Raw genomic sequence first — 24,907 nt, 5'->3', positions numbered from 1 at the left:
CCTTTGGATACTTTCTTGGTCCTCTGAGGGCAATAAGAAGCTGATCTCTTCTCCATAGCTGTTAATTGATGGAAAAAGGGTTTCCTGTTGACTGTCAGGCAGGGTGAACCAGTGAAGGAAGATGCTAGTGAGGAGGGCAGAAAGAGAAGACTGGGGGGCTGGCTACAGGGTCACAGGAGGAATGAGGTGGGGGGAGTGTGCAAGTCAGTCCTCTCGTTCTTCTCAGATGGGGCAGTGGGAGGGGAAGACTAGAAATCCCTGCAATAGATTGTAAATACCAGGCCATTCTCACCCTCGCTCTTTGCTTGCCTCTTTCTACTTCCACTTCTCCATGCTGAGGGGGATCAGGGTCTTTGATGAATACTGGAGGCCCGAGGCTGATACCTGATGATTTTATTTCCTCTTTCCTATTGTTAGATTCAGCAGCACTGACAAAACTCCTTTAGGGTGTGGAGGTTGGAGGGAAGTGAGATAAATGTCTGGATTGTTCAACCATGTCCCCAGAATGAAGGAGCATACCGGTAATGATCAGGGGAGTAGTCTCATTCGCTCTGTGATCACCAAAACTTCAATACCTTTTCCTGTTGACCTAGTCAATGAAAGTCAAAGTTACTTTTTATGAGCTGCCTGTAGAAGACACTGATGTAAATCAGGCAGTTGCTACACCACTTCGCCTGCTTTTTGTCTTTCTTTTCTTCCTGTCCTATGATGCTTTGATAGGCCTCCTGTGGACAGTCCAGCAATTTTGTCTGTGGCCAATTCACCCAGGAGGTTTTCTTCTCCTTGATGTTAGAAACCCTGCTATACTGTGCTTTAGATTCCCTGTAGCATCTAGCAGGGTTCCTGACATAGAAATCATCAAAATATGTTTGTTACTTATTTGACTGATTTTACTCCTATCCACTGCATGACATGCCAAGTGTTCTTTGGAATTGAAGAATTAATTGCTAGGAAGAAAGCAGTAATTCATTCTAATCTAACCTAGGCCATTAGACTATGGATTACCTGAGAGTAGGGGCTGAAGTCTTCAATGCTGTGTCACCAATATCTAGTGCAATGCTTGGTTCATGATAAACAAGGTTCATGATAAACACGGTTCATGATAAACACTTAGCTTACATTAGTCCCAAGAATGAATAAATGATAAAACTACTGAATCTCTTAAGGTATAAAATAGATAATTTTTTAAGAGTAACAAATGTTTCTTTTGTATAGTAAAGAAATAAAAACCCGATTAGGTGAGATGGATGTTTCATAACTCAGAAATGTTGTTTATCGATAAACACCTGAAAAAGTAGGCACCAAAAAAGTGAATTGTAGTGAGTATTCAGATGTTACAATTACTATGCATTCAGCAATATGAAAGTACTATATGGACAAAGAAATCTAAAAGGCCTCCTGTAATCTAATCTCATCTACCTGTGCTCATTTTACTCTCAAAGTAATTCTTCTGTTCCAGTCTATCTGACCTACTGCCTCTTGCCCTGAACATAGTCTGCTTGTTTCTACCTCTTTGCGTTTGGTGATACCATTTTGTGTTCATAGAAGATCCCTTTTTCTTCTCTAAATCATAGGCCTTCATGAATATCCCTCCCTAGACTATGCTTTATCACACAGTGTTCCATGGATGACAACTCTATTCTTTTGGAATTCATAGAGGTCTCACTCTAAGGAGATCAAGGAACAGTCCAGGTGCTGTTCCCACACTAATATGTGCTGCTTTGAAATGACACTCTTATAGTCCCATGCTTACCTATTATGCTCTGGCAAATTATATCAAGACTACTTTGGAGTAGGAATGGTACCCATTATTCTTTTTGGCTAAAGCACTTAGTAGAATAAGGGGTTAGTAAATGATCCTATGCTTGCTAATTTACATCTATGAAATCGCTTTCTAAAAACAATCAATCATGTTAAAGGCAGGAGAGGAAGTTAATCTTTTCAAGGTCTCTAACTTAAATAGTATAGGTAATTATTGTTCTCTCCAGGTATACTTGCAATGGTTGGGAAGAGGCAGGAAAGAAAGAAGAATGAGAGGAAGACCATATTTTTCTTTAGTTATAGGTAATACTCAGGAAGAAAAGACCAGATGCCCTTCATTTCCACAGAGGGCAGAAACATACATAAAAAAGAGTTAACACATGCCTAGAGAACTTGATTAGAACTTGACTACCTAAAGGAGATTTTAAAAAGGAGACAACCATGTGTTTTGGGTAGTTTTAATATTTGACTACTGTAGGAACAATTGCTCTCTTGAGGTTCTTCCAGGATCCTGGATCCACAGTGGTCAAATATCACTGGAGAATCTTATTTTTTCAAAACTTGGACAGTTACCAGAATTAGAGAAAAGATTCTTACCTTTTATACTATTATAGATAAAAATAGTAACAACACTTACAAGGAGATACTGAGGAAATATAAATTACATCACAGATTTATAAAAGATACTAAGTCAAAGCAAAAGAAGTCAAATGCAGAGGAAACTGCTGAGGCTTTATTTTTTCTTACTTGTACCTCTGACACTGGCATAAATGCTCATGTTTAATAGAGAAAGTCTTGGATATGGAATCTTGAAACAGGGATTTATGTCCTCGTTAATAATGATGTGACTTTGAGTGAGTCTTTAACCTCTCTGATAAGATAGGAATGATAATATTTCTCTACCTGTGTTTCTGTGAGGATAAAGTAAGATCAAGAATACAGATATATTTGATAAACTCTAAAATCTGCTATTCCTGTAAGGTCTGATGATTATTATATGAGGGGGTTAATCAGGAAGAAGTGGGAAGGTGAGAAGAACAATAGAATAGACTATTTTGGTTTTTTGTTTTTGTTTTTGCAGTAGCACAATTACTGGTTTTTTTCATTCATTAAATATTTATTGAGCACCAGACACCAGGAGTATAGAAATGAACAAAACAGGCAAATACCCCTACTGTCATTTTTGAAGGAAAACAAACTCTTACTTCAAATTCTTGAGTACATGCATATGTTTTAGACTAATCAATACTTATAAATGGCATTATGAATCATCTTTACCAAAAGGGTTTTTATAAATAAGAGCCTTCCATAAACAAATATATGTGCCAATATCATACACTATGTCCTCCCCACAAGGCACATTAGAAAATTAAAAATTAGAGGAAACTGCTTAACTTCCAATGTTAAGCTCAGGTCCCTAAATGAATTTGACCACATAGCCTATATTTTGGTTCTGTATTTTTTTTCCCTTATATCCTCTGTATCACCTACAAGAACAACTGGGAAACGAGCCCTTCTTTGGTAGCTCTTAAGTAGAATGACTCTGCCATTCTATTTAGCCTAGCAGCCTAATAACCTAAGCATATATGTGCATCATCTCAAAGGCTGGCCTCACTACCATAAAGAAAACATTTACTGAGTGCCTGCTTCATGACAAATGCTGTATGTATGAATGTTCTGACATAAGCTTTAGGAGCTGAATCTTGATGTTTAAAGTGGTGTCTGACATGGGAGCAGCCAAATCTTCCTAAAAATAGAGGGGAAAATTTAGGAAATTTAGTAAAAATTCTATCAACAGAAATGGACTCAATTTTTAGAATTTGAACTTTGCAGTTCTTGGGCTAAATCAGCATAAATTAAGGACTTCTAAGAAAACTTTAATAAACCTTTCCTAATGCTGCTTTCTTCCTCTTGATTCAGTGGTACTTGAATCTATTCAAATCATACATCCTGTACATGGACGTATCTCCAGATGGAATAAAACTGTAGGACGATACTCAGGACCTGCATGGGTTTTTACTCTAAATTTCTAAAATCCCAAAGCAATGTCATAGAATCTTAGAATTGAAAAGGACCTTAAAGGTTGAAATCTTCCACCCATTGCAGGAGTCCTTTCTACAACAAACCTGGAAAGTTTTGACCAGTCTTAGCTTAACTACTTTCTACCAGGTAGACATCACTACCTAAAAAGGCATCTCATTCCTTTACTGGATAGCTCCAGTGATTAGTACTTTTTCCTACTATCAAGCCAAACTCTCTCTCTCTGGAATACATCTAATACCTCATTTTTTTTTAAGTCATTGTGCTCCATGAAAATTAGATCTAGTGGAAAATGACTTATATTATTAGCTAGACTTAACAGTATTTTTATATAGTCAGGATAAAAAAAATTACATAGTGTATTTGCTTTTCTAATACTTGAAATCATCATTAATGTTAGTATCCCCCTGTGATATCTGATATAGTGTCTTAATACTTTATACACTAATGTATTTAATCAAATAATATTCTGAGTTATGTGTTAGGCAATAGGTTATCAGTGCTGAGAAGATCAAAGTCCAATTTATTGTTGTAATTATTACATTTCATACAGGTGGGGCTCTCTTACCCCCTTCTACAATGTCCCAGGGATGAGAGGATTCTCCAGGTTTAATAATTCTTCCTCCCCTTCCATATTTCTTCCCCCAGATTCATCTGTGGGACTCATAAGCAGAGAACCCCAAGCCCTAGGCTAAGACAAATCCTGTTAGTGTGGAGAGCCTGACCCAACAACAACAACTGTGGCCTGGAGGTACTGTGGAGTATCTCCCAGAGGAGCCTGGGTCCTGTAGGTGGGGGAGGGTTTGTCCCCCAGCCAGGATCTCATATGCCATTAAAAACACAACTTTTTTGGTAAATATAATCTGTGAAATAGAACTTACATGTATTTCTAAATTTTAACTTTTAGACTACGCAGCTCAAATCCTGTCCAATTCAGCTAGACTTAGTCCTGTTGGATGGTTGACCAAAATTACTTGTTAGTTCAGTCAAAACAGTCAAACCAAACCTTAAACAGACAGTTGTAACTGCTAGTGAAGGAATTCTTTTCATTGAAAGTTTTTAGTCATTTTCATATTTAGCATTCATTACACTGTGAGGAAATCAGCTACTTCATTTTGCTTTATTTTTCAAGAGATTGGGTGATTAATAAAATGAGTAAGAGATTATTTTTCAATTATTTGGCTACATTTCTGTACAATACCAAGTAAGTCATTCAAAAAAGTTAGGCTGTTCAAATAAGCCAAAGGATGAATCAAATAGAAGCTGTCTAAGAATTTTAAATTATTTCTGGAGAAAAATGTTATATGCTTACATCACTAAAACCACTCATAGCCTGAATGATTGGAAATGCATTTCCATGTAATTTTCATAGCAAAATAAGTGGTGAAAAGTAGTTACCATAGTTAATTTAAACAAAAACAATAAAATATCACTAATAATTAAGAATCTGGTTATAAAGTACTTATTAGGTACTAGGCATTGTTTTAAGAGCTTTACATATATTTATTTAATCTTCTCCCCATGCATACTTGGGAGTACTATTATCCTCATTTTACAGATGAGGGAATTGAGGCATAGAGAAGTAAAGAACTTACCCATTGTTACATAATGAGTAGCCAAGTCAAGATTTGAGGAAATCAATAATATGACCATATTTACAAATGAAAGTTCAATTTGTTTGAGAAAATAAACAAATTTAAAATATATTAGCATTTCATTTGTATTTGAGCAGATAACTCTTTGGATTCCAGGGCGATTGGGTAAACCATCACACCTAGGGATCTCTACTTTCTACCCTTTGATTCTGCCTGATCCAGGAATTGGTACAAAATCCACCTTCCTGAGACTAAAGTGTGTTATCCACAGTCGGTGCCAGGACCAATTTTATTGTCTTCTGAAACTTAGAATAACAAATGCACAATGAATTATCTTCTTTTCCTTAAAAAATGGTAACTCAGTCATGAGACTATGTCCAATTTGGACTCTCCTTCTAAGATCTTATTATTAAATATATTAATATTTTACATGAAGTGGTCTACGTTTTTACCTAAAATAAAAAAAAAAAAGATGCTTTCCATTGTATATGCAGGGGTTGTACAGAGCAGAGAAGTAGAAAATGGGAAGCTTTATGGAGGAGGCTTAGTATCATCTTGTCTTTACTTACCCTCCTCCCTCCAAGCTTGATTGTCTGAGGGGAGGGGCAGGGTATCATTACCTCCAAGGATGAATCCCACCCTAACAAAAATGCCTATAAACTGAGAAAAGGGGTGGTACAGAGGCCTTGAGGACTGATGCCCAAATCCTTAGTTGTCAAGTTACTATTTAAATGTGGAAGGTGTAAAACTACATAATCTTCAAAATTATTGTAAATTTATACTCTGTCCAGATTGCCTTTTATACCATTTTGAGTAAGTTGTATTAATTGCTTGGTGGTGGTTTTTAGGAATTAGGAAAGGATGTAGAAAACCTTGTTTCCCATAGTAGACTCTGAGCATGGAGGAAGCTTCAGGCCATATAAATGTTTCATGGGATTTTGAATTGTACTGGTAGGAGAAGTCTGCTATCTGATATTCTGTCATGTTACTTCATAGATACTTGTGTCAAATCAACATGACACAGCAGTCTGAAATTGAAATCTAAGTTTGAGTCCCAATCAGTAGTCTTATAAAATCTATTATGGTAGTAAATGATTTCTGGAAGGAAACACATTATCTGGGTAGTTTCTAGCCATGCTGGTGTGTAAAATGAATCTATGAATGACTAAGTGTTGAGTGAATGAATAAGCGAATTAAGGAATGAATGGCTGCTGGTAAATTATTACTGATCCATGTCTCGAATAGTCTGTTCAACCTAGTTATATCTCTGAATTATCAATATAATTCTACTTTTATACATTCACTTTTGCAGTTCCTCTCTTCCCAAAGATTGGGAGGAAATGCTGTTTTCAGCTATATTTCCGAAATATTCCCCAATGCCAGGGCAAATACTAAGCAATACACAAACATCTGTTGAATTAATATCCTTACTTTGCTGTCTCTGTTACTATTGTATCCACACGAAGAATAAGAGGTTCTATTAGAATTTATTATATCTTAATTCAGCTACTCATACCGGATAACCAGTGGCAGGCTGATGACAAAGACTAATGACTGTAGACCAAAATTGGTTTTACTCACGTGTCCATAGAATTGCTCTAAGTGTTTAGAAAATTAGCTTTGTCTAAGCGCTGGTTAGTGGAAAATGTCCTCCTATGTTTGTACTTGGAAGAATTTAGATTTGAGCCCAGTTCCAACCTTATTGATGTGACTCTTTAAGTCACCAATATCATCCTGAAACCTCTCTCCACATTTGAAAATGGGTATAGCCTTGTATTCCTCCTACAGATCAAGATCAAGTAGAATATATAGGTGTGCTTTATATAATGGACATTTAGACCATGTTTGCCTAGAATTCACTAACCTTGTCATCTAAATAGCTGTAACCTTTACTTGCTAATTTCCAAATTGGCTTACTCCAAAAGAAAAGAAAAATTGACTTTCTTTTCCATCCCCAGTGCATCTGGCTATTCTTCCCCTTTCCTGAATTTCTTCACAGTGCCTTTCTTGCCTTTCCACAACACCATTTTCTTTCCTTTCTTTAATGACGTAGGACATGTTGCTTATAGTTTTGCTCTGTTTAATTTGGTTCTACCTTGGGAGTTATTATTGCTGAGGGGGATGCTCTATCAAGTTACCTTGCCTTTTCCATTAAAGAGATTTTTAAGGTGTTTATAAACCAAGGGAATGAAATGACTTCAAGTGGAAAATAAAATGAAACGAGGCATAACTGCACACTACAAGACAGCAATGCAGTTTAGAGCTAAAATGGATCTAATGTGTTCAAAATCATAAAGTTTTACATTGTAAACATACATGTAAACAGCCAAGCCTTCCCACAGTAACTGGCTTTAAATCATTTATATAATATTATTTGTGAACAAAAACTAAACTGAAAGTAATTGAAAATAACCCCTTTTGTTTGGAATAGCAGGCAGAAATCAAAATTTTAGGTCCTTCTTTTATATGTAAAAAGGCAAATATCATTTTAACTGAAAGCTAAAATATGGGAAAAACCTGAGGAAAATATATAGACCCGAACATCAGCTTTGGCAAGCATGAAGTGCTCTTGTTTCTCTCTCCTAAAGGGCTTCCTTTATTTTAGCTTTCAGTTTTGTTTGGTTTGCCATCTACACATAGATCTTCCTATAAGGCTGTAAAGCACATGCTTTCATTTGGAAAAGAACATTTTTATTGACTCTGTACTTTGCTCTAATGTTTTTCAAGTATTCCTTTTATCTAGAGGTTTCAGCCTGGAAACACATTACTACAAAAAAAATGCCTGAAATTATAGTCAACACCATGAACTAGCTACATGTAGCTCTTATTATAGTGTCCCTGGGTAAGGCTTAACTGTGGTTCTCAAAGTGTGGCTCCTGGACCAGCAGCATTGCCAGCTCCTAGGAATGCGCAGTGTAAATTCTGAGACTCCATACACCCCAAACCTAATGAATGAGCAACTCTGAGCGGGGTCCGTAGGTGATTCTGATGTGCATTAAAGTTTAAGAACCACAAGTTTGTGGTTATAGAAACCCTAAGTGAGCTGACACATTCCCCCTAAATTTTAATTGAGAGATAATTAACATATAACACTGTGTAAGTTTAAGGTGTACAGCATGACGGTTTGATTTATATATATTGTGAAATGATATACTACAATAGGTTCAGCTAACATTCATCTCATACAGATACAAGATAAAGAAGAAAAAAATGAAAGTTTCTCTTTGTGATGAGAACTCTTAGGATCTACTCTCTTAACACCTTTCCTATATATCCTATAGCGGTTTAGCTACAGTCATCATATTGTTCATTACATCCCTAGTATTTATTTTATAACTAGAAGTTTGTGCCTTTGACCCCCTTCCTTAATTTCCCCCACCAGCCTCTGATAACCACAAGTCTGATCTCTTTTTCTATGAGTTTTGATTGTTTTAAATTCCACATATAAGTAGATCATACAGTGTTTGTCTTTCTCGGACTTCTTTCACTTAGCATAATACCTTCAAGTTCCATCCATATTGTTGCAAATGGTAGTATTTCCTCATCTTTTTTATGACTGAATAACATTCCATTGTGTTCACAAGTTCTTTACCCATGGATAGAGGGGTTGTTTCCATGCCTTGCCTATTGTAAATAATGGTACATGGTAAGGGGTTATATCTTTTCAACTTAGTGGTTTTGTTTTCTTTGGATATATTCCCAGAATTGGATCGCTCGATCACGTATTTCTATTTTTAATTTTTTGAGGATCCTCCCTGCTGTTTTCCATAGTGGCTATGGCACCTTACCATCCCACCAAAAGCACACAAAGGTTCTCTTTTCTCCACATCTACACTAGCATTTGTTACCTTTTGTCTTTTTGATGATGGCCATTCTAACACTCACTGTGGTTTGAATTTGCATTTCCCTAATGATGTTGAATATCTTTTCATGTATCTGTTGGCCTTATTGTCTTCAGAAAAATGTTTATTCAAGTCCTAGTTTTTTAATTGTTTTTTTAATTAATTTAATGTTTATTCAAGTTCTAGTTTTAATTGTTTTTTAATTTAACTAGTAAATATTTAATATTAAATTAATTATTTATATTTAATTTATATTTAATAATTATCAAATTAAATGTTTATTAATTAAATGCTTGATGTTCATTTTAATTAATTAAATTAATGTTTATTGATTAATCAAATGTTTATTCAAGTCTTAATTTTGATTGTTTTTTCATTTAGTTTGCCTAGTTTTTGTTTTGTTTTTCTATTTAATTTTATGAGTTTTTTTTTTCTCACACACTTCAGATTAGAGTGACATTAATATGGGTTACTTAGAAACAAATTCAAACTCAAGAGGTTAAATAACTAGTCCAAGTCCACATAGCTAATAAGCAGCAGAGCTAAAAATTAAATATACTTTTCCTTCCACAACCCAGGCCTTTCCCATTTTAACTTGCTACCTCTCAGGCATGATGAGAATCATACTCTTCTTTTCTGAAATTACTACCAAGCAATCCATGTATAGTTAACCAAGACTGCCAATGTTCCTTTCTACATACTTCTCAAAACTTTCTGTGTTCTCCACACTTACTGCCAACAAGGTAGGCCATTATCTCCTACCCAAACATTTTTAATCATTTCTTTTCTTCTTTTTTAAAATTATTTTAAATTCAATTAACATATATTATTAGCTTCAGAGGTAGAGTTCAGTAATTGATCAGTCTTATATAATACCCAGTGATCATTACATCACATGCCCTCCTTAATGTCCAGCACCCAGTTACCCCATCCTCCCACTCTACTCCCCTCCAGCAACCCTCACTTTATTTCCTATGCTTAAGAGTCTCTTATGGTTTGTCTCCCTCTCTGATTTCGTCTTGTTTTATTTTTTGCTCCCTTCCCCTATGATCCTGTTTTGTTTCTTAAATTCCACATATGAGTGAGATCATATGATAATTGTCTTTCCTGATTGACTTATTTTGTTTAGTCTAATACCCTCTAGTTCCACGCACGTCATTGCAAATGGCAAGATTTCATGTTTTTTTGATGGCTGCATAATATTCCATTGTGTGTGTGTGTGTGTGTGTGTGTGTGTGTGTGTGTGTGTGCTTCTCTATCCATTCATCTGTTGATGGACATCTTGGCTCTTTCCATAGCTTGGCTATTGTGGACAATGCTGCTATAAACATTGAGGTACAGGTGCCCCTTTGGAGCACTACATTTGTATCTTTGGGGTAAATCCCTAGTAGTGCAATTGCTGGGTCGTAGGGTAGCTCTGTTTTCAACTTTTTGAGGAACCTCCATACTGTTTTCCAGAGTGGCTGCACCAGCTTGCATTCCCACCAACAGTGTAGGAGGGTTCCCCTTTCTCTGCATCCTCGCCAACATCTGTCATTTCCTGACTTGTTAATTTTAGCCATTCTGACTGGGGTGAGATTCTATCTCATTGTGGTTTTGAATTGTATGAGTTCTTTATATATTCTGGATATTAACCTCTTATCAGATATAAGGTTTGCAAATCTTTTTGCCCATTCCATATGTTGTCTTTTCATTTTGTTGATGGTTTCTTTTGCTGTACAAAAGCTGTCTAGTTTGATGTAGTCCCACTTATTATTTTGTTGCTTGTGCCTTAGGTATCATATTTATTTTTAAGGCCGACATCAAGTTTTATTCCTATGTTTTCTTCTAAGTGTTTCATGGTTTCAGGTTTTACATTTAAGTCTTTAATAGATTTTGAGTTAATTTTTGATTTTTTGTAAGAAAGGGCTCTATTTTCATATTTTAAAATTTTATTTTATTATGTTATGTTAGTCACCATACATCATTAGTTTTTGATGTAGTGTTCCATGATTCATTGTTTTCGTATAACACTCAGTGCTCCATGCAATACGTGCCCTCCTTAATACCCATCACTGGGCTACATTTTTTACATGTGAATATCCAATTATCCTAGCATCATTTATTGAAGAGACTGTCTTCTCTCTATTGAGTATTTTTGGCTCTCTTGTCAAATACTAATTGACTCTCTATGCTTGGATTCATTTCTGGGCTCTTGATTCTGTTGCATTAGTCTGTATGTCTGTTTTTATGCCAGTGCCATACTGTTTTGATTCGTATAGCTCTATAGTATAAGCTTGAAATCAGGGAGTGTGATGCCTTCTGTTTTGTTCTTGCTCAGGATTCCTTTGGCTATTCAGAGTCTTTTGTGGTTCCATATAAATTTTAGGTGTATTTTTCCTACTTCTATAAAAAATGCTACTGGAATCTTGATCGAGATTGCATTGAATCTTAAGATGGCTTTTGGAAGTATTGGCATTTTAACAATATTCTTCCAATCCATGAACATGAGATACCCTTCCATTTATGTGTCATCTTCAATTTCTTTCATAAGTATCTTACAGTTTTCAGAGTGAGTTTCTTAAGTACATATAAATGGCTAACATCCTTAGGTCATTCAGATGGTGCTGATGGCCATCATCCTGTTTAACAATGGGTCAGGCTAATAGCAGTGACGGCTATAACTGACATTTTTCCTAGATGGCCCCATTCACAAGCATGATGATTTACCCAGAGGACTCACAATGAGTTACAAACATATCCCTTCAGAAGTGCTCAGACTCAGAGACCTTTTGGGGAGCTAGTAGCCAAAGTGTTTAAATGGTACTGATATTTACCCTGCTCTGATAGTCACCCTGTATTTCCAGGCCCTTCCCTTCTTTTGAATGGTGGCTTACCCCATGAGTTTGCTCATTCACCCTTGCTGTGTGTCTTTTCTCAGAGCTTGCACCCACTCCCCAGGATTCAATAACTACCTCCTGAATGTAGTTTCAGAACTGACTGCTCTCTTCACCATATCTTCCATCTTCCCACTGAATATAGTCACCTTATATCCTATTATTAGTACTTATAGAAATAAATACAACTGAATTTATCATATGCCTCAGCTGTCCATCTACACTTTGACATTTTGGTCAATGGTAGGTGGCACAGATCTGCATTATCTAAGTTTACTGCTCTTTGTCCTTCGCTTGCTTTATCTGTAATGACCTACAGATTCTTCCTTCATGATATTTCTCATATCCATCCTTCATCTATTTCTGCTATTGCTATATTTAGACTGTATTTAAAATGCAGAACTGTTTTTCTGAAGATTTTCTTCCTTCCTTGCTTCCTTCCTTCCCTTCTTCCTTCTTTTCTATGTAAAACCAGATAGCATAGCATGAGTGTTTTAAATTAACTTGTTTGACCTCCCCTCCTTTTGTACCTCCCACTGACTGCAGATCAATCTCCACACCCCTGGGCCTGACATTCAAAGGTCTCCAAGTTCTGACCACAACCAACTTCTTTCATCTCTCCTTTATTCACTCCTCCCTACAGACTCTTTACTCTGGTTGTTCTTAACATCACCTAGAGGGCTGGTTAAAATACAGATTTTTGGACACTATTTCTGGAGTTTCTAACTCAGTAGGTCTGGGGTGAGGTCCAAGATTTTGCATTACTAATAAGTTCTCAAGTATTAATGGATAAACTGCTTATGCCCCTCCCTCCTCCAATATTCATTTATTGAAGCCCTAACTTCCAATGTGACTCTGTTTGGAGACAAGGTCTCTGAGGAAGTAATTAAAGTCAAATGAGGTCATAAGAGTGGAGTCCTGACCCGATAGGATGTGTCCTTATAAGAACAGCCACCACAGACTTCCCTTTCTCTCTACCATGCGAGGATACCAGGAGATGGCTGCCATCTGTAAGGTAGGAAGAAGGCTCTCACCAGAAACTGAAATCAGTCAGTACCTCCAGCCTCCAGAACCGTAAGAAAGTAAATTTCTGTTGTTTATGCCACCTAGTCCATGGTATTCTGTTATACTGGTCTGAACTTACTAACACACCAGGAGATCCTGATGTTGCTGCTCCAGGGACTAGACTTTGAGAAGCACTTCTCCAGTCCTCCTGATGGTCTCCTTACCAACCTGGCCTCTGTGCCTTGTTGACATGCTTTCCTCTCCTTCCCTTACTCAAACCTCACACATCCTTCAAAGCCTCCCAGCTCTCCTGCCCACAGTAATTTCTCCCTCCTCTGAAAGCCCCTAGTACTGTCTTTAGATCCATCTAATATTTAGCATAATCAACCTTGTATGATTATTTTTCCCCTTATGTAGTTGTTAGAGCTTTCCCTGTAAGCTCCTCAGAGTAGATACTTTTCCCCATGTCTCACACCCAGCATAGTGCTTTGCAATGGCCAGAGTGTGATACGTTACTCTTTGACAACCATGGCATGTATGGAGAAGTTCATAGGAACTGCAGGTGTGATTCCTTCAGGTGTGTCAGTGTCCCAGGTTTCTCTATCACTCTTCCAGCCTCTTGGTAATGCAAAGTGGCAGTTCACAGGGAAATGTGCTTGTTGATTTCCTTGCTTAGCTGCATTTGAAGAGTTCTTTGTTCATGTTTGTAGAAGAAAGGGGTACTTTCGAGACAGTACATCTAATGATGATGATGATGCAATAAGAATTGACATTTATTGAGAGTTTGCTGTGCACTAAGTGTTTCACATGTATTACCACTTGTGATCCTCCCAGTAATCCAATGAACTTGGGAATTACTATGCTAGCCATTTTCTTGATGGGAAAACTGAGGCTTGGAGAGGTTAAGTGATTGATCCCAAGGTCTTATATCCAGGCAGCGGGAGAAGAGATGCTTGGGACATGACTGCATGGTTACCCATTCCCCTGTCTTAACCAACCTATCAGTCCCTTGTCCCTTTTCTCCATAACTGAGAGCACTTTATACCAGAGGTTTACACAAGCTGGACTTCCAACCTTTAGAGATTTAGAGTAACTATTTCCATGCCATGTAACACAGTTCATATTTCTTTTTCTAAGCTAATCGAACTCTTAATAACAGGCTTAATTTTAGTGCCAAGGGGTGACTAAAGAAGAAGAAAATCCCGTGTCTTTTCTCAGAAGTTAGTTATAAAGGGCATATGGACTTGTGAGGCAATAGTCTGGTTTTTCAGTTAATGCCACTGACCCCATTGGTTACAAAACCTGTTCTCAGTGAATGAAAAACAGATATTTATGGCTTGGTAGGTACAGAGATACTGTATTGCATTTTGCTTTCTTGACTCAGTGATTTGTAAAATGTTTTTCTGACATCTCAGTTTGTCAGCATTTCCATAAACTTCCCAAGCAACTGATTCCAACCTCTGTTTTACTTTCCAATCAGACCTAACACAAAAATAACAGCAAAAACAAAAACATTAAAAAAATATCATAGTTACCTATAATAAAGTGTTATATGATTTTGAAAATACCTGTTTTATCATTGACTTAGCATTTGCTTAATTTTAATCAATGCATTACATAATTACACTGGTAAATTTCTTCATTAAATAAGATTTATAAATTATTCAGTTATATACACACATATAATGTATGTATGTATGTAAATATAAGGTGCCTGTGTGTGTGTATAGTTCCCAGTCCAGATAATTCTCCTTCCCCTGGAGCAATTTTCAGATCTTTTGAATCCTAAGGAGGAAGTTTAATTGGGTGGTTTATTGTAGCCCACAGATTTAAATCTAAGGCCCTGAAAGACTTCAAAATCTACCACTTTAGGATTCAATTAAACTAATTTACTTTGCACAGAAAAGTGTGTTCTTCATATTTGTTTTTTTTTTAAGTTTTTATTTAAATTCCAGTTAACGGGATGCCTGGGTGGCTCAGATGGTTAGGCGTCTGCCTTCGGCTCCAGTCATGATCCCAGGGTCCTGGGATCGAGCCCCACATCGGGCTCCTGGCTCGGTGGGAAGCCTGCTTCTCCCTCTCCCTCTGCTTCTCTCCCTGCTCATGCTCTCTATCTCTGTGTCTCAGGTGAATAATAAAATCTTAAAAATATGTGGGTTTTTTTTTTTTTTTAAAGATTTTATTTATTTATTTGACAGATAGATAGAGAGCACAAGTAGGCAGAGAGGCAGGCAGAGGGAGAGGGAGAAGCAGACTCCCCGCTGAGCAGGGAGCCCGATGTGGGGCTCAATCCCAGGACCCTGGGATCATGACCTGAGCCGAAGGCAGATGCTTAACTGACTGAGCCACCCAGGCACCCCTTAAAAATATGTTTAAAAAAATAAATTTCAGTTAACATACAGTGTAATATTAGTTTTGAGTGTACAGTATAGTGATTCAACACTTCCATACAACACCTGGTGCTCCTCACAAGTGCCCTCCTAAAAAAAAAAAAAAAATGCCCTCCTTCATCCCCATTACCTATTTCACCCATCCCCCCACCCACCTCACCTGGGGTAACCATCAATTTGTTCTCTAGAGTTAAGAGTCTGTTTCTTGGTTTGCCTCCCTATCTGTTTTTACCCTTTGCTTGTTTGTTTTGTATCTTAAATGAATGAAATCATATGGTATTTGTCTTCCTCTGACTGACATTTCCTATAGCATAAAACTCTCTAGGTCCATCCATGTCATTGCAAGTGGAAAAATTTCATTCTTTTTGGTGGCTGAGTAACATTCCATTGTATATATATATATACCATATCTTCTTTATCTGTTTATCAGTTGATGGGCACTTGGGCTGTTTCCATAATTTGGCTATTGTGGATAATACTGCTATAAAAATCAGGGTGCATGTATTCCTTTGAATTTGTTTTCTTTGGGCAAATACCTAGTAGTGTGATTGCTGGGTCAAAGGGTAGTTCTATTTTTAACTTTTTGAGGAACCTCCATACTGTTTTTCAGAGTGGCTGCACCAGTTTGCATTCCCACCAATAGTGCAAGAGTGTTCGCCTTTATCCACATCCTCGCCAACATCTGTTGTTTCTTGTGTTGTTGATTTTAGCCATTCTGATAGGTGTGAGTTGGTATCTCATTGGAGTTTTGATTTGCATTTCCCTGATGATGAGTGATGTTGAGCATCTTTTCATGTATGTGTTAGCCATCTGTATGTCTTCTTTAGGAAAATGTCTATTCATGTTTTCTGCCCACTTTTAAACTGGATTATTTGTTTTTTGGTGTTGAGTTTTATAAGTTCCTTATATGGTTGAAAAAGAAATACTGGGACATTTTTGGATAATTTGAAAGTGCAGAAAATTATAACAGGTAGAAAAAAAAACCACCATAATTTTACTACACATAAATGTTGCTTTAAATTTATTATCCTAAATCTTTACTAATTTAACAAGATTTATTTCACTAGCCCATGTTTATTGTACTGCTGAACTACGTCGTGAATCTCCTCATATCTCTCCATCACTGTTGCCAGCCCAGCTTCCACATTGTCTGCTTGCTTCCTTCTTATCTCCCTTCAGTCTTTTTTTGAGATGTCAGAAAAACATTCTACTTTTTCACACTGCCCCCTTGCTCAAATCAATTCCATGGCATCTATCACTTTTGGGTGAAATGACTGTCTCAAAGAACACCCAGAGGCAGTGTGGAATATCAGACCAATAATTTGAAGACCTCTGTCTGACTTTGCAGGGTTGTTCTGAGAATCAAGTGAGAAAAAGGTATTTGAAGATGCCTAAAATCTGTAGTAAACTCCAAGTGTGAGTACTTATTATTTAGATCTTTGAATGTAATGCCAAATGTCAAGTGTTTTGTTTCTAATAACAAAAAAATTTTTTTTTTTTTTTTAAAGATTTTATTTATTTGATAGAGAGAGAGATAGTGAGAGCAGGAACACAAGCAGGGGGAGTGGGAGAGGGAGAAGCAGGCTTCCCGCTGAGCAGGGAGCCTGATGCGGGGCTCGATCCCAGGACCCTGGGATCATGACCTGAGCCGAAGGCAGATGCTTAACGACTGAGCCACCCAGGCGCCCCTCTAATAACAAAAAATTTTAATTTTAGAAAAATATGTTACTTCCAGATTTATTTTCAACAATATTAGCCTTTGAGAGGCAAGTAACATTGCACCCTTAATGTTAGAAGACAAGGTTCTAATACCACTGATATTCTTCATGGCCTTGGAATGAGATCTGGTCCTCACCCAACTGAGAAATGAAAAGATGGAACGAACACACACACACACAATTGTTGATTTTATACGGGTAGTATTAGGATGAAGTCTTTCAACTATTCCTGTTTTTAAAAAAAAAAAAGTACATCTGTTCTGATCTACAAATATATATACTTAGATTAGTGCAGTAAGAGTATGCATGGCCTACAACAAATACCTGCTTATTCTGTGCTATGAGGCTGTCTTATTTTGCAAATGATTTTACCAATGACTTTCAGTTGTCTCAATTTGACATCAGGTTTCCAGAGAAGTTGAGATGCTGGGCAAGATAAATTGCATTATGAGAAATGGAGATTTTGATGCCCTGGCCAGAATGTAATGGAAATATTCCTGTGGATGAAAAACTAATACACTATTTTTTTTTTCATTCTGGGCAGCTCAGTCATCAAAATGTGATGTTTTATTTCAGTCCAAAAAGAATTATTCTGACGCTTGACTTGCTTATTTTAATGTATTAATCTTTGATGACCCAAAGGAGAGTCAGCATGAAAGAAAAACCTAGCAAAGCCATGAAGATTTGCGTTTGTATCAGCCAGGGTATCAATAGCAAACAGTAATTTTGGATGGTTTAAGAAAGTGACTGTTTATGAAGGTTTAGGTAGGGATTTAGGGAAAACAGAAGGAGTAGTGGAGCTGTTAACAAACACCCATAGTCCATAAAATATGAGGGACAGAAGTAGCTACTGGAATCTAGAAGGAGAGAGTTCTCTAGGGAAAGGTACTTTGAAAGGACACAGTCAGCCTGAATGGACAATGCCCAGAGAGAACCTGAAGAATGAATACTTTCGACCAACTCTTTCCTCCCATGGAGCTTAAGAGGAGCCCCCTACTGGCTGACCCAATGGGAAACAAGTAGTAAGAGAGTCCATAGCTGTAAGAAACATAGAACCCAGCCTTCTGGAGAGAATAAGGGTGTATTTGGACGGGCAGATGGAAAACATTTTGCCCAGACTTTCACTGCAGTTTATCTAGCACAAAGGCTGATACATGGTACATCCTCCTAAATATGAGTGAGTCAAATGAAAGCATCTATGAATCTATCAGTGGCCTAAACTGAAAATGGTCATGTATTTTTTTTCTTGGTTGCTTCTGAATTTTATGTAACAGATTGAATAAACATGATTTCAATAGTTTAATAAAAATTACTAGTCTTATTCTCTCCATCTAATTTTACCCAACCCTTTGTATATCTCCAGTGGCACTTTGTACCTTTTACCTTGTATGAGAACTACTGAACAGTACCAGCCATCATACTGTAAGCTTTTTTTTTCTTTTTTATTTTTTAAAGATTTTATTTATTTATTTGAGAGAGAGAGAGTGAGAGAGACAGCACATGAGAGGGGGGAGGGTCAGAGGGAGAAGCAGACTCCCTGCCGAGCAGGGAGCCCGATGCGGGACTCGATCCAGGGACTCCAGGATCATGACCTGAGCCGAAGGCAGTCGCTTAACCAACTGAGCCACCCAGGCGCCCCTGTAAGCTTTTTTTCTAAGTGGGGACACACACTTTGGGTGCTCTGCAGTGTCTAGCACAGGGCTGTGAGGTTTGTTGAAAGGTTTGTAATTTTATCAATTCAAATATGAGAACTGTGTCATATTACATAATTTTTAATTTCCTGCATTTAATTGTCTACCACTCATTAGTTCTAAAATTCACTGAGCACCTATTTTATATCTAGCATTGTTTGAAGCACATAGACTTCAAAGATGAGTAAGCAAGGGCTCTGTCCTCCTGTGGCTTACATTGAGATAGGAGAGAAACATAAACTAGCAATCATGATATGACTCAATGTGCTAGGGAGAGTTACAAAATGATACTTCTGCTGGTGGAGGACAAGGGCAGTGAAGATCAGAATAGGGAAGGTAGTTCAAAGCCGCAATATCCTACACACAGACACAGTAGATTCTAGAGGAATGAAATCAGGCTATGTTAGAAAGGGTTTTCTGAAAGCAGTATACTTTTTCTTATATTCAGCTTGAATTTTTCCATTGTAATTACTTCCAATTAATATTTAAAAGGTGTCCTGGACACTGAGCATGCCCAGTAACTGCAACCAGAATGAGGAGAAACTGGAAAGCGAAGAAGTTTGTTGCGGACATGAAAAAAAAAAAAGGATTATCTCCTGAAGAGAAGGGAGATTTAGTCATACTAAAATGAAAAGTAAGGAGTCTGAAGTAAACTTGATTATTCAAAACAAGAGAAGAACACATGGGCTGTAGAAAATTAATTATGATTTCTTTTCGGATTAAGTATGAGATGGTGGGAAGCACATTGTTTCTGCCCCTTCTCTACATGACTTCAGCATGTTTCTTAATCTATTTGTGACTCCGTTTCTTAATCTGAGAAGTATGGATAATGTTACTGGCCTCAGAGGATTATTGAAATGAACTGCATAGTGGTAGACAACTTACTTGCTACATAGTATTGTTCAGCAGTTTAGTAACCTTATCTGACACTTGCCATTTCTACTTTGGGAAAGGATTCAGCATACTCCGAACCATAGCACATCGCCACTCCTATTAATTTGTGTAAAGCTTTTTGACTGGACTGAAAAGCCTCATCCAGCTTTGAATGTTATCAGACCAACTGCAACATCTGAAGAGCCAAATGTCATAAATTCTCAATTTTTCCCCTGCGTTACTAAAACATACTAACATCCCCTCTTAGAAGGCAGTGCTAGCTGGCCCAGGGATAAAACAGTGGCATAAAATCTTTTGGATAGGATTCTAGATCTCTGATTACCTCTGAAAGGCTTATCAGCTAAAATGAGAAACCATTTCTGACTGTGCTGTCCAGTCAGTATTAAATTGAAGATGGCCAAGTGGATTTTAATATTACTTCCCCATATAAGCTGAGGTCATTAAAATGACCAAAAGGATCTGATTTTTTAAATAAGCAGGGACTCAAAGATGTTGCTCATAAAAAGTTAATAGGACAGATCATAGACTAAAATGTGAATTTTGTTTTAAAAGCAAAATATTTTTTCCTAATAAAACTAAGCTGTGGGGCACCTGGGTGGCTCAGTTGGTTAAGCGACTGCCTTTGGCTCAGGTCATGATCCTGGAGTCCCTGGATCAAGTCCCGCATCAGGCTCCCTGCTCAGCGAGGAGCCTGCTTCTCCCTCTAACCCTCCCCCCTCTCATGTACTCTCTCTCTAACAAATAAATCTTAAAAAAAAAAAAAAAAAAAAACTAAGCTGTGGATGTTCTTGACATAATGGGATTTTAAAATTAAGAGCACAAGTAGATACTTTCCTGGACAGTTTCTATATATAGAATACCTTCCTCTTTTTAACCACCTCATGACTCAGTTTACCCAACTGGCCTTTCTGCCTTTCCTGTCTTCTCAAGTTAAAACTTTCCCTCTTCTGACATGACCTACATTACAACATTTCTCACTTTTCAGTCTAGTAATAAAAGCGGGGTGGCCTGATCTGGGCATTACTGCCATTTCGAGCCAGATAAATTTTTGTTGTAGGAAGTTTTTTTGTGCACCATAGATATTTAGCAACTTCCCTGGTCTCCACTCACTAGTGACCAGTAACATGACCACCACTCCCAGATACAACAACCAAAACTCTCCAGATACTGCCAAATGTCCTTAAGGAACCAAATTACCCCTGCAGGAGAATTGCCATATAAGAGCAACTGGTATATATAACAACATGTTCAGTTTTGAATATATGCCTCAATGTATGAAACTTCATTCAGAGGTGATACTTAGTAAATATATATAAAGTGAATGCAGAATAAGATGGTGCTTTATTGCAGTTCATTGCTAGGATAATAAACATCTTATTCTTATAAAATGAACCATCAGTTTCCTTGAGGACTTAATACTTCTATACCCATTTTGGATTGGCTTATTTCCCAATATTTGGAATAGAAAGAGAAAGAGAAGACAGTGTTTTTCTAAACTGATAGTTCTCACTTGAACTCTGTGGTTCATAAATTTCTAATGGGACTCAATCCCTAGGAGTTTTTTTTTTCCTTTTTTTTTAATTATGAAAGATGATATCTAAATTTGTTCCAAAACAAAGAAGGAAATCAAGGTGAAAATGGGAAAGAAAGGAGCAAAGGGAAAAGAGAGAGGAGGAAAAGAAGTGAGCAAGATACAGTAGGTTATTCTATACTTATAAGACCCATTTATGACAAAGTTGAATTAAACAATTTTGGTTTTGATTTTGACATCATTTGCTTTTTTTTTAACCCTTCTATTTCTGTAACAATTTTTAAGCATATACAAAGTGAAATGTTGTTAGTCACATATCACAAAGAGAACATCTGGGTAACCATCACCAACCAGGTCAAGATACAGCAAACTGCCAATCCCTCCGAGGTCCTTAGTCCCTACTTCCCAGAGAGGGCTGCTCTCTTTACTTTGTAGAAATCCTTTCCTTGCTATGTGTTGTCATTTTACTGTGTATCCCTGAACACTGCAGTTTAGGTTTTGGGATTTTTATACATTTAATCATTCAGTATATATTCTTTAGTATCTGGTTGCTTTTACTGAACATTTTGTTTGTTCTGATTCATCCATGTTGTGTGTAACTGTAGCTTGTGTAGGTTTAGAGTTCTATAGGATCTCATTGTATGACTATGCCACAATTTATTTGACTAATCAACTGTATAATGGACATTTTTTTTTCTTAGTAAATTTTCTTATGTGTGTCTTCTGGTGCACATACACACGTTTCTTTTGGATTCACACCTAGGAGTTGAATTGCTAGGTCATAGGGAAGGCAAATCTTCAACTTTAGTAAATAATACCAAACTGTTTTCCCATTTATCCTCACACCAAAACTGATACACATAACGTAGTTTTGGGTGCTGTGACAATCTATGCTAGAAGATGGGCTATGTGTGTGTGTACACACACGTACACCTATAAAAGCAAAACGAAGGTTTCATACACTCAAATTTTCTGGGAATAAAACTGCAACTCTCTATGATGCATTAGAATTACATTCAACCCCTCTTGAGCTCAACTCTTTTTTCCCTTCTCAAAATATCCCAAGAGGTAACCTGGGTTAGCATAGCACATGGAAAGGAATATTTGTAGCATTTAATTGGGCACTCTCAGAGACCACAGTGTTAAGGACAGGCGAAGGACCCACCTAGCACATACCTCGGTATTACAGGCAAAGCATCTACCTTTGATGTAGTTAGAAAAGTTCAAATATCCATGAAGAAACACAGACAAGTTTGGAGCATTTTCATCACAGGAACAGAAAAATCTGTATGCTTTCTTTTCTGAGGCTTCTTCATGAATGGAGACAGTGTCCTCATACTCATTTTTATTACTTCCGTGATGCAATTTATTATGTTCTAGAGTTTGAGCCTGCATTTGGCTCTTTGTGACTCATACTGACAGTTTCAATAATCTCTCAGAAATGCCTGAATTAAATGCATATAATTACCAAAATATGATAAATCACAAAGCAACTTGAAAGATAGGCTGCTTACCAGTAATATCCTAAAAGCTTATGAGGTGAGAAGTTTGCCACATGAAACAAATCCGACTTTCCAATAAAATGCTTTCCTCTTGGTCCATTTCAAAGTAACAGTTAAAATGTCTTTCGTGTAAAATTATAGTAAAATGGGATTTCTCTTCTGGAAACCCCAGAGCAGGAGATTTTACATTTAAAGTCAAGATTTGGGAATTATTATCATCCTTTGGAAGTTACCAAGAGCAGCAAACACTGCATCCATACACCGAATTGAAGAGACTATCACAGCCATGGATATTCTAGTAAAACTTAGTAAAACTAAATTCATAAAAACTAAAACTAGGTTTTACTAAATTTTATGAAGTTAGAATCACCAAGAGTCAACCACTCCATACAGTTTTAGTATTAGGCATATCCTAGTGTTATTGAAATTATTTATAAAATTGTAATTCATGAGGGCTAAAATATTTTGATAATTTTCTATTAAAGTTTAAATAATCTGCAATTCTTATTGATGGTTTAATTTATTGTAGTAAAAATTATTAATAGTATTTATAATAATTCTTATGTTGAATTTTAGTTGTGTTCAGCTTACTCTATTCTCACATCCAGTGTGTTACTTACTCTGTGAGGTCTGAGTGTCTATGAATTTCTTTATCAAGGCATCAGTAGTTTGGGTATAAAGACGGAGAGCATATCTCAGAGACTGAAGATCTGGGCTTTTCTCCAAGAAATTCTTTTTCAGGCCATTTCCTCCTGCATGAAAGTATTGCTAAAAAGAAAAAAAAAAAATAACATAAGCAGAAGGATTTAGAAGGAAGTATCAAAGGAAGATTTTATTGCCATAATAGTGACACTCAAATGGAATGATACAATACGATCAATGTGAAATAGTGACAAAAGGATAGTCCTGACGCTTTCCCATTACTAAGTCATAACCCTGTCATTCAGGTCCCCTGTCTCTGAACTGACGCTTTACATCACAGACCCTAGATCCTTGAAGCTTAAGGTTTTTCCTCTCATTCAAAACTTTAGTTAAGCATATGGGATCGTGAAGATGCAGCAGTGGCTTACAGAATGACAGGTGTAGATAACAATTGTCAACTTGGTTATTGGCTTGTTTCTAGAACATAAAATATATCCAGGGTTGTCAAAATTTCACAAAGAAGGTAGTACCTGGGTCACATATTATCCAGATACTAGCTTGCGATTCTAGGCCAGGCGCCTGCGCTTGCTGCTCCATTCTCCCCTGAACACACAATAGTGCCAGATACAGACCAACCTGAGGATGCAGAGTGGTCTTTGGAAATCCGACATCCCCTGAACCTTGTGTCTGATGAATGTAATAAAACATAGGGATTTTTTTGATATTATTACCCAATAAACTCAAAACATTACAATATCTATAGCTAAGATACTAGAGAAGATACATGCTGTTTAGTAATAAATACAGTCATTGAGGGATGTTAGCATTTTTCATGCTGCAAGTATTATGTGCAGATATCACTTGGAAAGCAGAATATATACAAATATGTGACAGAACTAAGGATATTTTTTTTCCCCAACCATTTATAGATGGTAACCTCTATAAATCTCTTACAGTGTACTGTTAGGTTTAGGTAAATGGTTCTCCGTCTCTCCCTCTACTGACTATACTAAATTATACACCCACTGCAACCTGAGTTGCTTTGATCTAGGATTCTCACAGAATGATGTATTTTGAGAAAGCTCAACGAATGATTCTGATACACTCTCCTAACTGGGTATGTGTCATCCCTTTATCCCACTCATTAAAAATTTCTGAGGTAAAAGAATTCAATGAATTGAAAACTCATAATTATCTTACTTTTCTCCCTTATTCAAGGGGAGATGCAGAAAAATATTCTGGGCATTTGTAGGCAGCTGAGTGCGCTTTCACAGAGTGTAAAGTAGAGAAGATTCAGGGCATAAGCCAGAGAAAGTAGATAATGGGCATAGAATTTGCAAAAAGACTGCTACCACTCCAGACACCCTCCCCAAGTAGAAAAACCTCTAGTCACTTAAAAGTGCCTTTACTGATTCTAGCT

General features: G+C 36.9%; 1 protein-coding gene across 8 annotated transcripts in view; it reads right to left on the bottom strand.

The window, feature by feature from the left end:
* UNC13C (unc-13 homolog C) overlaps nt 1–24,907 on the bottom strand; it is a 591,291-nt gene that overhangs the window by 33,697 nt on the left and 532,687 nt on the right. For all 8 annotated transcript variants that reach the window (XM_032417734.1, XM_032417733.1, XM_032417735.1 and 5 more), the window contains one exon: nt 23,466–23,613. In XM_032417734.1, coding sequence (XP_032273625.1) covers nt 23,466–23,613 — 148 coding nt within the window. The remainder of the gene's footprint in view (nt 1–23,465; nt 23,614–24,907) is intronic.

The sequence above is a fragment of the Phoca vitulina genome, unplaced genomic scaffold, assembly GCF_004348235.1.
Source record: "Phoca vitulina isolate PV1807 unplaced genomic scaffold, GSC_HSeal_1.0 scaffold20, whole genome shotgun sequence".
Classification (NCBI taxonomy): domain Eukaryota; kingdom Metazoa; phylum Chordata; class Mammalia; order Carnivora; family Phocidae; genus Phoca; species Phoca vitulina.
This window is presented reverse-complemented; position numbering and strand designations above follow the sequence as displayed.